Genomic DNA, 15,000 nt, shown 5'->3' with positions numbered 1-15,000 from the left:
GAACAAATAAGATGTAATTTTGAAAAAATTTAAGAGGTAATTTTTTTTTTCTCCCTCGCCTCAATCACTGTAAAATTGCCTCCAAGCGAGGGGTGTAATTAAAGCGGAAGGAGCGAGCGCTCGTTGAATGCATCAGGAAGGCTAAAATAAAACACGGTGGCTCTAATAGCGCAGCACCGCTGGTGACGGCGCGCCTCCACCCAACCTCGTGCGTAATCGCCGTGCGTGCACCTGCACCATGGGCCTGCTTACCGCGGTGGAGCGCTTTATGTGATAGTTGCATTGTACTTCCACGCTGCCATTTAACACGATATAAAAGCCTTTTGGTATTCTTTAATTTAGCCTCTGCGATTATTTTACTTACTTACTATTTATCGCGACAATTATCGATGGAAAGACAAAGTTCAGCAACCCTATGCCGATCTACTTTCTGATTGTTTTATTACAAAAGGAGAGCCAGCTCCCCTCTATCTCCTCTGCCTTTTGTCGGCTGTGTACCGGAGAGTATCGCCCCTCTGGGTTGCTCCTGGCCTCCGGCAAGAGGCTGGTGCCAGCGGGCATGACATGGCAAACAACCTCCAGATGTTCGCCTGCATTAGTGGCTGACAGAATGCGGTGTCGCCGCCTACGCTGCCTCGCGGTCCCATCATCTCCCATCTGCTCGCGAACACCTCCAGAGAAATGCAAGAGCATGGGGCTGTCTTAAAAGATAAGAATATATTATTCTTTACTTCCCTTTGTCGTTGACAATACAATTATGGCGTTCTAATCGTTACGGCAGGTCGTCCATCCTAATTTTGCACTGGAATGGGTGATGCGTTTAAAGTGCGTTTACAGAGCATGTCAATAGACCCTTTTCACAAGCGGCAAACACACAGGTGTCGCTCATAACACTGATTATAGGTGTGCTACTTTTATCTACCAGGGACAGGCTGCACGAGGGAAGATTCTGGACCATCTGACCTGACTGGCACATAATGTAGAATACCAATAATCAGTGTTACGAGCGACACCTACGTTTGTCCTATGATAGCATTATGAAAGGGGCTATGAACAAAAATGTTATAAAGCTGTTATTCTTTATTTCCAATTTAAATTCGAATATATAGGCTATATACCATAGCATATTTGTTGCGTTGATGTTATAACAATAATAATTATACTAATATACCGTAGTAATAATAATAATTGTAATAATATAATAATAACATTAATGACATAATAATAGTAATATTAACACATCAATAAAAAAAAATATATTTGCTTTGGGTTGCAGTTTTAAAATCCAGATGAACGAAGCAGAAAGGAAAACAAAAAAATATTTGAAATAATTAGGCCTTATTGCACAAGTTTGAGTGCCATATCGACATCTAGGCAGTAAATCTCGTGGTAGACTTTTTGGAAAGTTAGATTGATATTTGGAGTCACCTTCTGGAAAAATGTTGAACTGCATCTTATATGAACTTAATTGATAGGCCTAGGGTTAGAAGAATAGGGCATTACTCTTTTTAAATCGTTGAATAAAAATCGGACTCTTAATATAACTTTAGTATTACTGAAAAAATGCCCGTGCATTTTGGAATAAGGCATGTTTTTTTATAGCCTCATAGAAAACAACACAGAGAGGGCTGAGGCTAATGATGAGGGGAAGTGCTGCCCTCTACTGACAACGACGAAAAACGGCGTCAAATAAGACAGAAATCAGACGACAATAAGATTGGTCAGTAAAAGAGTTTTATTTTCTCTAAGATACATATTCATGTTACATTTGGTTATTTGCCAGATAGAAAACACTTCAGCCTTTTTTTAATAATTTCTTTTAAATAAAATCAAGTTCTAATTCGTTTATATCACTTTTATCATTTTAAAACACACTTCAATAAATACTTTTTTTGTTTGTGTAATTTACAAAGACATACAATGACGGATGGGTTCAGTAACAGGGACAATATTATCTGGAACGGTCAGAAAGGGTTATAGAGAGAGACAGACCGATACGTAGGCCTTTACTGCCGGGTTCCCAGATGGCCCAACTGGGAACAACAGCCTAACCCCCAGAATACACAACAAAGTAGGTACTGGCGGTACCTTGCCGGAGGGTCTGCACAAACAGGAGGACAGGTAGCGTCACAGACTGGAGGGCACACGGGGAGTTAGCTCTAGGTTAAGACACATAGGTTAAAAGGACACTGTGCGACCTGACTTAAAGTGCACTGACTACAAACTTTCATCACCTCCCACTCTGAATAGGACTTTTTAAATGTTGTTGCTTCTTAAGAGGAGAGAGTTCCCTTCATGTGTATATAGATATATCTATATTTGTCAGAATCAAAATTACGTTAGCGTATGGATGGGCCTGTACTCCATGGGGGAATGGCGTGTGTCAGCATTAGAGGAGGGTCAATTACAGAGAGCTGTGGTATACAGGCGGACCACTGAGGATCTTTCAGAGCAAACATAAACATCTCAATACTGCACAATGAACATGTCAATCTTAACCGTAGTGTCCCTGAAATGATGTTTAATTGTTTGTTTTATTTAGTTGTTTTAAAAAGAAATGTACAAATAAGAGCCACCAGGAGAGCTTTTCCAGAGAGAGAGACACAAGGCGCCATGTCAGGTAATTCTTTATGTTTAGCTTTGTTTTGTTACTGCCTTTTGCGGAACAGGACAAAGCACCAAGGTTGGCTGCCATAATTTACATTATCTACTCCCACAGACACACACACATAGACACAGAAAAACACACACATACACACACAATAGGCATGGCATGACATATATATCAAAAAAATGGGGCTGATCATAATTAGAGTGACCTAATTGTTTCCACAACGCCTGTATCCCTACATCTACCTAAGCCTGCACACACACACATACACACACATACACACACATCAAACACAAGCACAGGTAAGCCCAGATCATTGACCCACATTTTGTTTCCCCCAGCGATCATGTAAACCGGAAGACAGGAAGCCAATATGACCCTAACTCATGAATAATGTAACTGTTTGAGTAAGTAACCGTATCTAGTAGCCATACAGACTTGTGTTTGTGTCTGTGTATGAGAGTGTGTGTGTGTGTGTGTGTGTGTGTGTTTGTATGTGTGTGCATACAAACCACCCACATACATGCATGTATGTGGGTGGTCCATTGTACAGGTAATGTGGCTAAAGCAATCGATAGGGGAGTCAGGAACAGGTGAAATGGGTTTGGCATCAGGCATCAAACACACACACACACACACACACACACACACATACACACACACACAGACAGACAAACACACACACGCACACCTCTGTGCCTCCAGTGAGTCACGATGTTAAAAATAGACCAAATCCACGGGTGCTGTCACACTCTATCTCTCACAGCCAATTATGAAAGCCTCCAGGTGTTCACACACACGCGCACGCACACACAAACACACGCACACACACACACACACACACACACAGACACACACACACACACACACACAGTCAAGCGAGCACGGTTTTGAAACATCAACAGTGCAGGGTGGGATATAACCACCTCCTGGGGCGTTCACTCACTGTTGAACTTCTACATAAGCCCCCATAGGAACCTTTACTGTGTGTGTGTGGTGTGGTGTGGTGTGGTGTGGTGTGCGTGCGTGTGTGTGTGTGTGTGTGGTAGATAGATAAATGATAGATCTACAGGGTTCGAAGAGAGACAAAGAGAGAGAACCTTGAACTGACAAATCAAAAGAGGAAGTGCTGGGGGGTAGAGGAGAGGGGTTAAGTGCCATGTGACAAGCAATACTGAGTACAAATGAAATGTTAAACTATAGCTGCACAGAGCGAGAACTGCAGAGAAACTGTGTGTGGGAAAATGTCACACGCAAACATTATGAACAGTGCTTTCTTCGCGTGGCTGTTCTACTTTTAAACCTTGGCCTGGATAACTTGTTAGATTCCCTGTAATAGATTGTAGAAGTGACAAGTGAAACTATTAAGACGCTCACTGCCTCGCTCTGCCTCCGGTTACCGGTAGAATGCTCGCTAACATTTACCATGTCTTCTGAAACCTTCTCTCTTCACAGTTCATTTTTAATATGACATCAACATGCATTTTCCTCTAGGAAAAGACAGGAAGTGAGAAAGCGGGTTCTAAAATGTTCTTTGTAAAGTATTCCCATTTGAGGACAGGTACTGAAACATTACAACTAATAAATATATTGCATTGTAAGCTGCTGAGTTTGGGAGTTCTTTTAAGGAAGATGCTCCCTTTTGGTTTTCACGTCGGTAAACTCAAATGGGTAAAAATAATATAAAAGATTTGAAGGCTTTTCCCATCGCATTTGATTATTCCGCTCTTTGTTCTCCGGTGCAGTGTTTGGTTCATTGACAGGCTGACAGCATACATAATCAGAATACACAAGACTATAACAAGCATTAAATGGAAATAACAAACACAAGCCTGTCCTCCTTTACAAAGACACAATTACAACCACCAGAAAACAAAATGGTATGGTGACCAGTAGCCAGATGCCCCCCCCCCCCCCCCACACACACACACACACACACACAAACACACACGTCTATCTCCTCGATGCTGAAAAACTGACAGGGTCAAGGGTCCCTGCTGGTAGAGTTAACAAGAGACACAAAAAGTTATTTCGGAGAAGTGTGTGTGTTTTGAGTATGTGTGTATGTGTGGGTTTGTGCTCCTGTGCTTGTTAGGCTTGCTATTTGACACTTTGGGGGAACAGCGCTGTTAATAGAGGGGCCCGTTTGACAGGGCACGGGCATGTCACACATTCACAGAACCGACCCACAGGCGAGCGCTGAAGTACAGACGGCTTCTATTGGTCCAATCTCAAACAATAACAAGGAAGAAGAACGTTAGCAGTACCGGTCACAGTTTAAACATTGGACATCTCTGACACCTCACATTCTACCAGTATTATCTATCCCTCCATGTGCATGTCTGCGAACGAGTGTGTGTGTGTGTGTGTGTGTGTGTGTGTTTGTTTGCGTGCGTATGTGTGTGTGCGTGTCTGTGGGTTTGATCGTTTCTGTGTGTCGGTGGTGGCTGTGTGGGGGTTGTCTCCCATCGATCAATCATTTTATTAATAATTAATCAACCGCGCTTTTGTAGACGCAGTCCCACACAGGAACATGAGAACGGGTACCACCACGCAGCCACTGTCGGGAGGGATGAAGCACAGGCCAGGCTGGGCCATGGTGTCTTGTGCCACGCTTGGTATTCCTTCATGCCGACGGCCTTTGACCCCCTGGGGGACAAATCTCAGCAGTGGGTCGATGCTTATTACTTGTTTAGTTCAGTATGTCGTCCCATCACAGTAGTCCAACATGACATTCATCAGCAAGCCATGGACCGGACCGGGCCACTGCTGGTCTCCCCCCCGGGGCTAAGGCTTTAAAGGGTTACACTCTTCTTGTCCCGGCTGGTCTCGACACATATGCACAACACATGGTTGTGGCACAGCTGGGAAAGAGACAACATCTCCCGCCTTACATTCTCTGTTAGTCTCTCTGTTGAAGAGTGTATCCGTCTCTCTCTCTCCTGCTTTGTAGGTCTCTCGGCCTCTCTCTCCAAGTCTCTCAATAACACCTACGAGAAAGATGATATAATTGCGTCAATCTAAAGTGTCCATCTTCAGTCATAGCTTCCCTTCACTTAATTTCCTCCTACACGCTGAGCACCAGATGATGGAGACAGGGGTGAGAGAGAGAGAGAGAGAGAGAGGGATAGAAAGAGAGAGAGATAGACAGAGAAAGTAAGCGAGAGAGAGAGAGAGAGAGAGAGAGAGAGAGAGAGAGAGAGAGAGAGAGAGAGGAGAATCAGGGTCTGGGAGGCGGTCGGACTCAGATGCGTCCGTTGCCATGGGAGCTGCCCCTGCGTCCAGCCGTCTGGTGGGAGGTGTAGTGGAGCTCGGCCACAGCGGAGGAGGAGGTGGTGGAGGAGGAGGAGCATGTGAGTCCGCACGCCTCCGAGGCCAGCGCCAGCTGCCGCAGCACGTCCAGAGAATCCACCTTGGCCCCTCGCAGAAGGTCACAGTGACCCTGTGAGGGACGAGAGTGAGAGTGGGTTCCCGTTTCAATGACTCTTACTGTTGACCATTGTGCTCAGGATTTCAATGTTTTTTCTACTGTACTGTTTTACCAAAATGCAAGTGTGCATTATGTGTATGTGTGTGTGTGCGTGCGTGCGTGCGTGCATGTGTGTGTGTGGTTGTGCATGCCGTTGTGTGTGTGTGTGTGTATGTGTGTCTGTGTGTTTGCATGTGCATGCCGATGTGTGTGTGTGTGTGTGTGTGTGTGTGTGTGTGTGTGTGTGTGTGTGTGTGTGTACCTTAAGCACGGTGATGTTCCAAGTGAAGCTCTCAACAGCCTTGCACTGCTTGCGTCCTTTCAGGCCTTCCTTCTCCCCAAGTCGAGAGAGTACCTCGTGGAACTCCATGCCTGACCACACACACACACACACACACACACACACACACACACACACACACACACACACACACACCAACATATCTTACTGACCAAATCCCAATGACAGGAGGATGAATGGTAATAATCCAAAAGGTGACGTAACATTTCCTAACAATGTACCGACCAAGAAGCAGAAACTTCATCCCACAGTTATGGCTCACTGCACTGATGCTGTTTGTTATTGGGGTTGTTGGGGCAGTGTGCAAGCACCAAGATGGACTAAAATCTGGCAGGTTTAATTCAACACGGAGCTCATTAGGGACTTGCAGATGTTTGTGCAAATTATGAGTCATGTCTAAAAGCTTATTTCCTCGAGCTGCTGCTCACCAATCTTTTAGCTTGCGTGCAGCAGGGACACAGGCGTAATGAGACACTTCTTGCACCTTTCGACTAATGGAGCCCATCACAACCACTTGTCACTCTATTTGCATTCATGCTGTTAATACCGTGTTTTCCCATTTCATCCATTTAGCCGTGGCCCTCTCCCCTCCCCTACCTTCTCTCTGCACCTGGGCTATCCTCTCCTGAACCACATCCGCGTTCTCTATCAGCTGCTTCTGGGCTGCAATCATCTGGAGACAGACAGGTAGTCAGACAGACAGACAGACAGACACAAAGTCACGCAGAAAGAGGGATAGACAGATAAACATAGAGAGATACACAGAAAGACAGATGGACAGACAGACAGAGAGACAGACAGACAGACATAAAGTTATACAGAGATGGAAGGAGAAACATAGAGGGATATACAGACAGACAGACAGTGAGAGGAATAGACAGACAACTCAAACATACAAGACAGACAACAGTGTTAGTCAATGGTTACTCCCTCAGAGATATAATGGTTATTATAATTCTAATGCACGAATTTGCATGGGTGCACAAATTTGCAGTCAGATAAACAATTACCATCTTATCTTAATGCATATTCATTCTGAATTATTATAATCCCTGAGAGATGGCTGGATGCTAATAGGCATCCAGCCATCTCCCCGTCTCCATCTGTGGGTCTGGAGTGATATCAGTTCTCACAGAGCCCTTAACGTCCTTCAAGTGGAGAGCTGAACCCCACACCACGGGAACGGCTTGGACGCAGATTTGACGGCTCTTAAGGGAACCGAAAGGGGGAAACAACCATGTAGGGAATGGAATGAGGCAACAAATGACAACCATAAGATAAAAGAGGGACAAACCCACACACACACACACGGACACCCACACTGAGCATGTTAATGGATTTAAGGCCTTTGTGTTTCTGTGTGTGTGTGTGTGTGTGTGTGTGTGTGTGTGTGTGTGTGTGTGTGTGTGTGTGTGCGTGCGCGTGTGTGTGGGAGTAATTGTAGAAGACTGACAGCAGGTGGAGAGGCAGTTTTAATGCAGGAAGAGATAGAGTGGGAGGAAAACAGCTGTTTGTCTGTGTGTGCATGTGCACATGTATCTATGTGTGTGTCTGTGTATGTGTGTGAGCGTGCATGTCTATGTGTGTGCGTGTGCGTGCGTGTGTGGTATGTCTATGCTTGGCATCGTTGAGCGTTCTCTAACAAGACGTTCACTGCTTCCACCTTGAATGACTTAAGACTGCTGATCGCTGAGACCTCCCTCTCGCCACTCTACACCCAACATCAATCCCCCCCGGCCCGCGCATGTGTGTGTGTGTGTGGCAGTGTGTGCGTGCAAGCTCGTGTGTGCCTGCAAGCGGGCAAATGTGTGGGTCTTTGTGGGCTCGCAGGCTTGTGCGTATATGCAAATATGTGCGTTTGTGTGCGTCACTGACCGCGTCGTAGGCGGTGAGCACTTTGCGTGTGGGCTCGGGCAGCGGGAGCAGGGCCTCCCAGACAGGGGTATCCCTCCTTCAGCACCATCACCGCCCCCATGCTGCCCTCGGCGCTCTGCAGCCGCGTGGCCAGGCTCTCGATGCACTGCTTCAGCTTGGCCACCGGGGGGAGCCCGCACTGCTCCTTGAAGCTCACCGTGGCACTCTGTGATTGACAGAATGTGTGTGGGGGGGGGGGGGACATGAAGCATGAAACTGAAGAAGACACACACGAGCGCGCACAGACGTAGGAACACGGCTCCAGTCGATGCACCATTTTGCTGCTTTTTAATGTTTTGTCATGTTGTTTGTGTCCATGTGGGGTTTACTAATGTGTGTGCATATGTCAAGTCTGTTTTCAATGTTGTGTGGACAATAGAGTTGTGTTGTGTTGAAAAAAAGAAGGTTATGAACAAAGGATGGATGAGAAGGGAGGGGCGGGTTGGGGAGAAGGCTGTGGATGTGGGTTTTTTGTTGCTGATCAACACACACCTTGAGCTAAAAAGTGGCCAATCACAAGGGTTCCTCAGATTGTCCTATCCCCAGTCCCCACACCGCACCGCTAGTAAAAACAATGTGGTACCACCCTTGGCTGCTAATCCCACAGACTTCACCCTTCAACCTACAGGAGGGGCTGGGGGCGGGGAAACACAGCAGAACCCAATGCATTACAGAATACAAGGGGATGAGCCTGGACATAGTTGTGTTTGTTTGTCCTGTAGCTTAGTCCGGGCCGTCGGATTGGTCGGGACCATTACAGGGGGGCATGGCTCCCCGATAACAAGGTTGCATGATGACTTGGATCCCCGAATGTTCTTGTTAGGTCTTGTAATATGGGTTTATTGATGTCAATTTATGCTTGTACCAATGACATTTTGTGATTCAGAACAGAACAAACGTTGGCCTCTATACTTCAGAACTGTAAATAACAGAAAAAACATAGTCGTTACAACTTAAATTATCACAGAGCTCTGGAATTCTGCCATTCACCACCTGCCACAACCCAGAGTTCAGTCGCAGTTGCCACATACCTCAACTGTTGGTGTGTGTGTGTGTATATGTGTGTGTGTGTGTGTGTGTGTGTGTGTGTGTGTGTGTGTGTGTGTGTGTTTTTGTGTGCGTGCGTCTGTGCGTGAGTGTGTGTGTGTGTGTATGTGTGTGTGTGTGTGTATGTGAGCGTGTGTCTGTGCGTGAGTTAGTGCGTGTATGTGTGTCTGTGTGTGTCTGTGCGTGTGTGTGCGTCTGTACTTGTGTGTGAGCGCGTGTGTGCTTGTGCGTGTATGTGTGACTGCCTGTGTGTGTATGGGTGTGTGTGTGTGTGTGTATGTGTGTCTGCCTGTGTGTGTGTGTGTGTGTGTGTGTGTGTTTGTGTGTGTATGTGTGTGTGTGTCTGCCTGTGTGTGTGTATGTGTGTGTGTGTGTGTGTCTGCCTGTGTGTGTGTGTGTGTGTGTGTATGTGTAGACACACGATGACCATGATGGATGAGGCCACAGCTGGACACATGGCACTGGGATAGAGAGATCGAGCGAGGGACAGAGAGAGAGAGAGAGAGAGTAGATGTCAGAGAAAGATTGAAACAGACAGATTGGAGAAATGTTTGCACGCGACCAGATAATATTTGTGCAGAGATCAATGTGTGTATATGTGTGTCTACGTCTGATTGAGAGATTGAGTGAGGTTTGGTTTATGCAGAGATAAGCGGGTCGTTTCTCTAAACAGGTATTTTTAGACCATGTAATCCTCCACTTTTCTTATTTCCCCTCTTCTCTTGTGCTCCAGTTGTTTGTCGCTATGCCCCCCCATCCCCCCCCCCCCCCCCCCCCCCCCCCCCCCCCTCTCCGTCATCTCCTACTCATCTTCCCTTACCCGGCAAAGGAGTCTCAGGTGGGGTCACATTTCAGTACATTCGTGCAAACTCGCCCAAATCAGTCTGTCCTTCGCAGACGTCTTGTCAGAGAGTTCCAAATATACCACAAAACAACTCACCGACACCAGACCTGCGGAGAGACTCAGCAGACTCTCCCCTGCCATGGCTTCTCTCCATGACGCTATATTAAGCCTTCTATTAAAAAATAATTGGTATCCTCCTCGGGTGCCAACTTGTCTTCGCGGTGTACCACCTGCAACTACCAATTTTAAAGGACCAACGGATTTTGTTTTTGTTATTTATATCTCAGCATTTCATGTGTTGGGCTGTTGATGCTAACAGCACTGCTGTACTCACAACCGTGCACGGCTTTTGGGGACAATTTGGGTCTGACCAGGGGCTCCTGACCAAACTACTTCTCTGCACTCAGCCTTACTTTAATTAGTCCAAAATATCACACGGATGGTTGGCTTTAAGATTAAAAAAGAAAAAAGTTAATTTCCACACTGTGGTGGCGTCTAATGTAACGGTTTTACATTATAGCACATTGAATACCTTTTCAGCCCATCGCTTAATGGATCTGGTATATAGGAAAAGGCTCAAGGGGTCAATACACAATGCATTGGCTGGGCTTTCAGACCAGTCAGCCAAGAGACAGGGGTTCAACTCGTTTAGAAGGTTAAAAAAATTAAAAAGCTCTTGGTGTTAAGATTCTGTTGGATTAACTGCATCCGACAAAGCTGTAATCTCAACGCACTTTTAAGAGGTCGGCGTCAACCAGGTCAGGGGTTAAATGACTTGAGCTCTGAGCGCAGCTTCAAGTTGGAGAATCCGAGCGTCTCACTGCGGCCAGCGGCGAGGCAACGCCAGACATCAATCCCATAGGAATTATCATGTCTTTACACCTATATAGTGTTAAATTCCATAATCACTATCTTCCTAAGTCATCAATTTGACTTGAGCACATTTGACGCAAAATACAAGATGAACCTTAGAATACCACTTAGGCAATCATGCTAAGAGGCTAACGATTCAGAACTCCCAACTGCGGGGCCGCTGGTACCTGGGCGTCCTCCCGTAGGTCCGTGGCCTCCCGCAGGGGCCCCGAGGCGGGCTTGAAGCCCTCGTCCACCACCTTGATGCCCGTGTGCCTCAGGGAGACGTACTCCCGGCCGCGCCGGCCCACCCTCCTCACCGACAGGCCCCGCCGCTGGGCCTTGCCCCCTCCCCGCCGGTTGGTGACGGCCACATGCACGAACAGGCTGGCGTGGGGCAGGGGGTCTCCCGCCAGGCCCAGCAGGGGCACGCTGCGGTAGCCCGGCTGGAGGCACTCAAAGGCCACGCTGTACTGGCCGATGAAGTCGTCACCGATGTAGTCGTCGTCCAGCACCACAAAGCGCAGCAGGGCCAGCTCCGGCATGTTCACCTGGAACGGAAAAAAGGGGCCGTTGCTTAGCGAGAAGCTATAGTGACACTGTACACTGTAGACACTCTCTCTCTCTATCTCTGTCTCTCCCTCTTTTATATTGTATTTGACCAATCCCTCTCGATTTCGCTCTCTTTCTCTTATATTGTTTTTGACCTTTCTCTCTTAAGTTCTCTCCCTCTCTCTCTTATATTGGTTTTGACCCTTTCTATCTCTCAATTTCTCATTCTCTCTCTCATTTCTCTCTCTCTTAAATATATTGTATTGTCTCTCATGGACACACAATCAATCTTGTTTTGACACTTTTCCTTCCTCTAATAGATTCACACAAAACGACTCAACTTCTCTCTCTCTCTCTCTCTCTCTTCAGGGTGTCCTAATGAATTCCCGGAGGCTGTGATTCAAGACAATGCTTCTAACCTCCATAACGGCTTCCCATTAAAAAGTAGTCCATCTCAACCACTTTAAACACTTTTTTAACGGCTGTGTTATTAATAGCCGTCATAAAATGACCCTCCTCTTAAGGCCTCCCTTGATTGTAATGCATATTCTCTTAAACGTCTGCAATATCACCTTCAGACACCTCGCTTTGTCGTTATAGCCCAATTATTGGAGACACAAATGGCGCTAAAACAAACTGTTCTAAGCTCCAAGAATGCATGAGGAGATTCAATCTTTAAGATGCATCGTTAGATGAACATGACAAGCATGACAACCTTAAATGCTCAGATATTTCATTACGGCGCCATCAACATTCAAGTCATTATGGTGCCTTGCATGTTAAATACATAACACTTGAGAGGGTCCGGGAAATGCCCAGATGGGGTGTGAGGGTGTATTCTACATAGTGCCATAGTTTGAGTGGATGAAACACATATCAATGGACAGGTCTATCATCGTTTTTCTCAGTCACAGTTATCTGTGGAACTACAACCGTTGAAACAGCTAGTGAATATGTGAATGTGGTGAATTAAACGTTAGCTATTGCCAACGAACAGAAGAGAGTGGGAATTGACTCATAAAAGTTAATAGGACAGCAACACTATCCTGGACCCCAACCTCTCCTTTGATCCCCATGTCCGCTCCATTGTCAAGACCTCCTACTTCCATCTCCGCCGCATCGCCAAATCAGACACTGCCTGTCCCCCCCTGCTGCTGAATCCCTTATCCACGCCTTCATCTCGTCCCGTCTAGACTATTGCAACTCCCTCCTCGCTGGCATCACCTCTCGTTCCCTCCATAGACTCCAAATGGTCCAAAACTCTGCTGCTCGCCTCCTCACTCACACCCGGTTCTCGTGAACACATCACTCCCGTTCTCTACACTCTCCACTGGCTCCCCATCAAACAACGTATCAATTTCAAAATACTCCTGACTTCCAAAGCTCTCCACCACCTGGCCCCGCCCTACATGTCTGACCTCCTCATCCCCCATCGCCCCTCCGATCCTCCTCCACTCTCACTCTGACCGTCCGACCATCCAAACTTAAAACCTTCTCTGACAGAGCCTTCTCCAGAACAGTACCCCGACTATGGAACGCCCTCCCCTAACCTGTCTGCGACTCGCCCTCGCTCCTCACTTTCAAATCCCGTCTAAAAACCTACCTCTTTTCCCAAGCCTTTGACCTCCCCTCCCCATAACCACCTCCATCCCTATCTATTTTCACACTCCACCTTGCTTCTGTTCTCTGTTTTGCGGTCTTCCGCTTGTCACCCCTGATTGTCATCACCCTTTTCGTGTTTATGTCACTGTAAGCATCTTTGGGTCATTGAAAAGCGCTATACAAAATAAATTGAATAATTATTATTATTATTATTAACACTGCTTGTGTGGTGTTCCAGACAGATATAAATTGAATGCTGCAGAAAGCGGTCTCTGTGTCATGTTTGTAAAGCTAAAAACAAGACATATCCTATATACCAGAGCAGGCTGTGGCATGCGTCCAGAGGGATGGCATTCATGAGAGTCGAGAGAAGAGAGCCGCCTAACATTACCGTAAAAGTTTTCTTTTAAGTGAAACATTCTCTTCTAAAATCACGCCTTTAAAGGAAGATGTCTTTAGACACACACAAACGCTTACGTACACACACAGACAGAAATACACAAATGCTTACGTACACACACAGACAGACAGACACAAACACACACATACACACAAACACACACACACACACACACACCAATACGTCATACATGCATACATACATCCACACATGCACACACGCACGTCCACCCAAACATCGAAAGTACAAACAAACACCAACATACAATAACACACTGAGCAAATTAGCAGGGAGCAAATGCACCAAAACGCAGATGTGCTCTACCCCCCCCCTTTCATAAACACACACTTATTGCATACAAACAAACTCTTACATGAGTAAACAAAAACACACAGGCATACATAGTCCAGGGGAGGATTAATGGCTCTGGGAGTGTGTCTCCAAATATAAATTCTGTAAGCAGGAACAGGCTGAAATATCTGTCAAACAAAAACACGTTATCAGTCTAATGTTCCTCCATTTCTCTCCTCGCGCGTCTACTGAGCAGACACACACACACACACGACAAGTGTGATGGATGAGTGTTTCATGTTTAGAAGAGAGAGAGAGAGAGACAGACAGAGGAGAGAGACACACACACACACACACCAATATAAAGGAAAGGAACACTGGGGAGTGTGTTAATGTCAAGTTTGTGTGCGTGTTTGTGTGTATGTATGTGTGTGTGTGTGTGTGTTTATGTGTGTGTTGGATACAGAGGGTGTGTTCTGTGTCACGCCACACTGCCCTCCACTCCTTGGTTGGGCTTTGTGTTACAAGACCAAAGACATAATGAGCCTTAGTGCTCTCTCTCTCTCTCTCTCTCTCTCTCTCTCTCTCTCTCTCTCTCTCTCTCTCTCTCTCTCTCTCTCTCTCTCTCTCTCTCTCTCTCTCTCTCTCTCTCTCTCTCTCTCTCTCTCTCTCTCTCTCTCTCTCTCTCTCTCCTCACCTGGTCGTGTTCCCCTGTATTTACAGTGTCTGCTGGTGTTATTCAAGCCAGACGGCCCTACTTTACACCTTGGCCTATCACTAGGAGAGCATTACTTAATCACAGGGCAGACGCGGGCTGAATCCAACAGATTGGGCTCACAGTTGTATTTCATATTTGTTTTTTAAATACGTCATTTGTAACGTCTTCCCCATAAACTCATTATGGCATGGTTTGGGATATCACCATGCTGCAATATCAATGCAATGTTGTCGTTTTTTATATGGGACAAAGACTGTCCTGTTTCCGCACCAGAAGCGCTCATCAAACAGGCTATTAAAGAACAAAGCGCAGACTTTGCAACAAAAAGACAACAGACTTCCACCAGACTTTTCCAAAAGGCAGAGTTATGCCTGCTTTGGGGCGACACACATGCAAACA

General features: G+C 46.2%; 1 protein-coding gene across 1 annotated transcript in view; it reads right to left on the bottom strand.

Annotated features, from left to right (window-relative positions):
• Nucleotides 1-4,543: 4,543 nt before the first annotated feature.
• The window catches only part of plcl1 (phospholipase C like 1), a 53,135-nt gene continuing 42,678 nt past the window's right edge, over nucleotides 4,544-15,000 (bottom strand). Inside the window, 6 exon segments of the mRNA XM_079732076.1 lie at nucleotides 4,544-6,053; nucleotides 6,343-6,452; nucleotides 6,979-7,054; nucleotides 8,257-8,313; nucleotides 8,315-8,461; nucleotides 11,227-11,589. Of these exon segments, the coding sequence (XP_079588202.1) occupies nucleotides 5,856-6,053; nucleotides 6,343-6,452; nucleotides 6,979-7,054; nucleotides 8,257-8,313; nucleotides 8,315-8,461; nucleotides 11,227-11,589 (951 nt within the window). The 3' untranslated portion in view covers nucleotides 4,544-5,855.

The sequence above is a fragment of the Pollachius pollachius genome, assembly GCF_949987615.1.
Source record: "Pollachius pollachius genome assembly, chromosome: 3".
In the NCBI taxonomy this organism is placed as follows: domain Eukaryota; kingdom Metazoa; phylum Chordata; class Actinopteri; order Gadiformes; family Gadidae; genus Pollachius; species Pollachius pollachius.
This window is presented reverse-complemented; position numbering and strand designations above follow the sequence as displayed.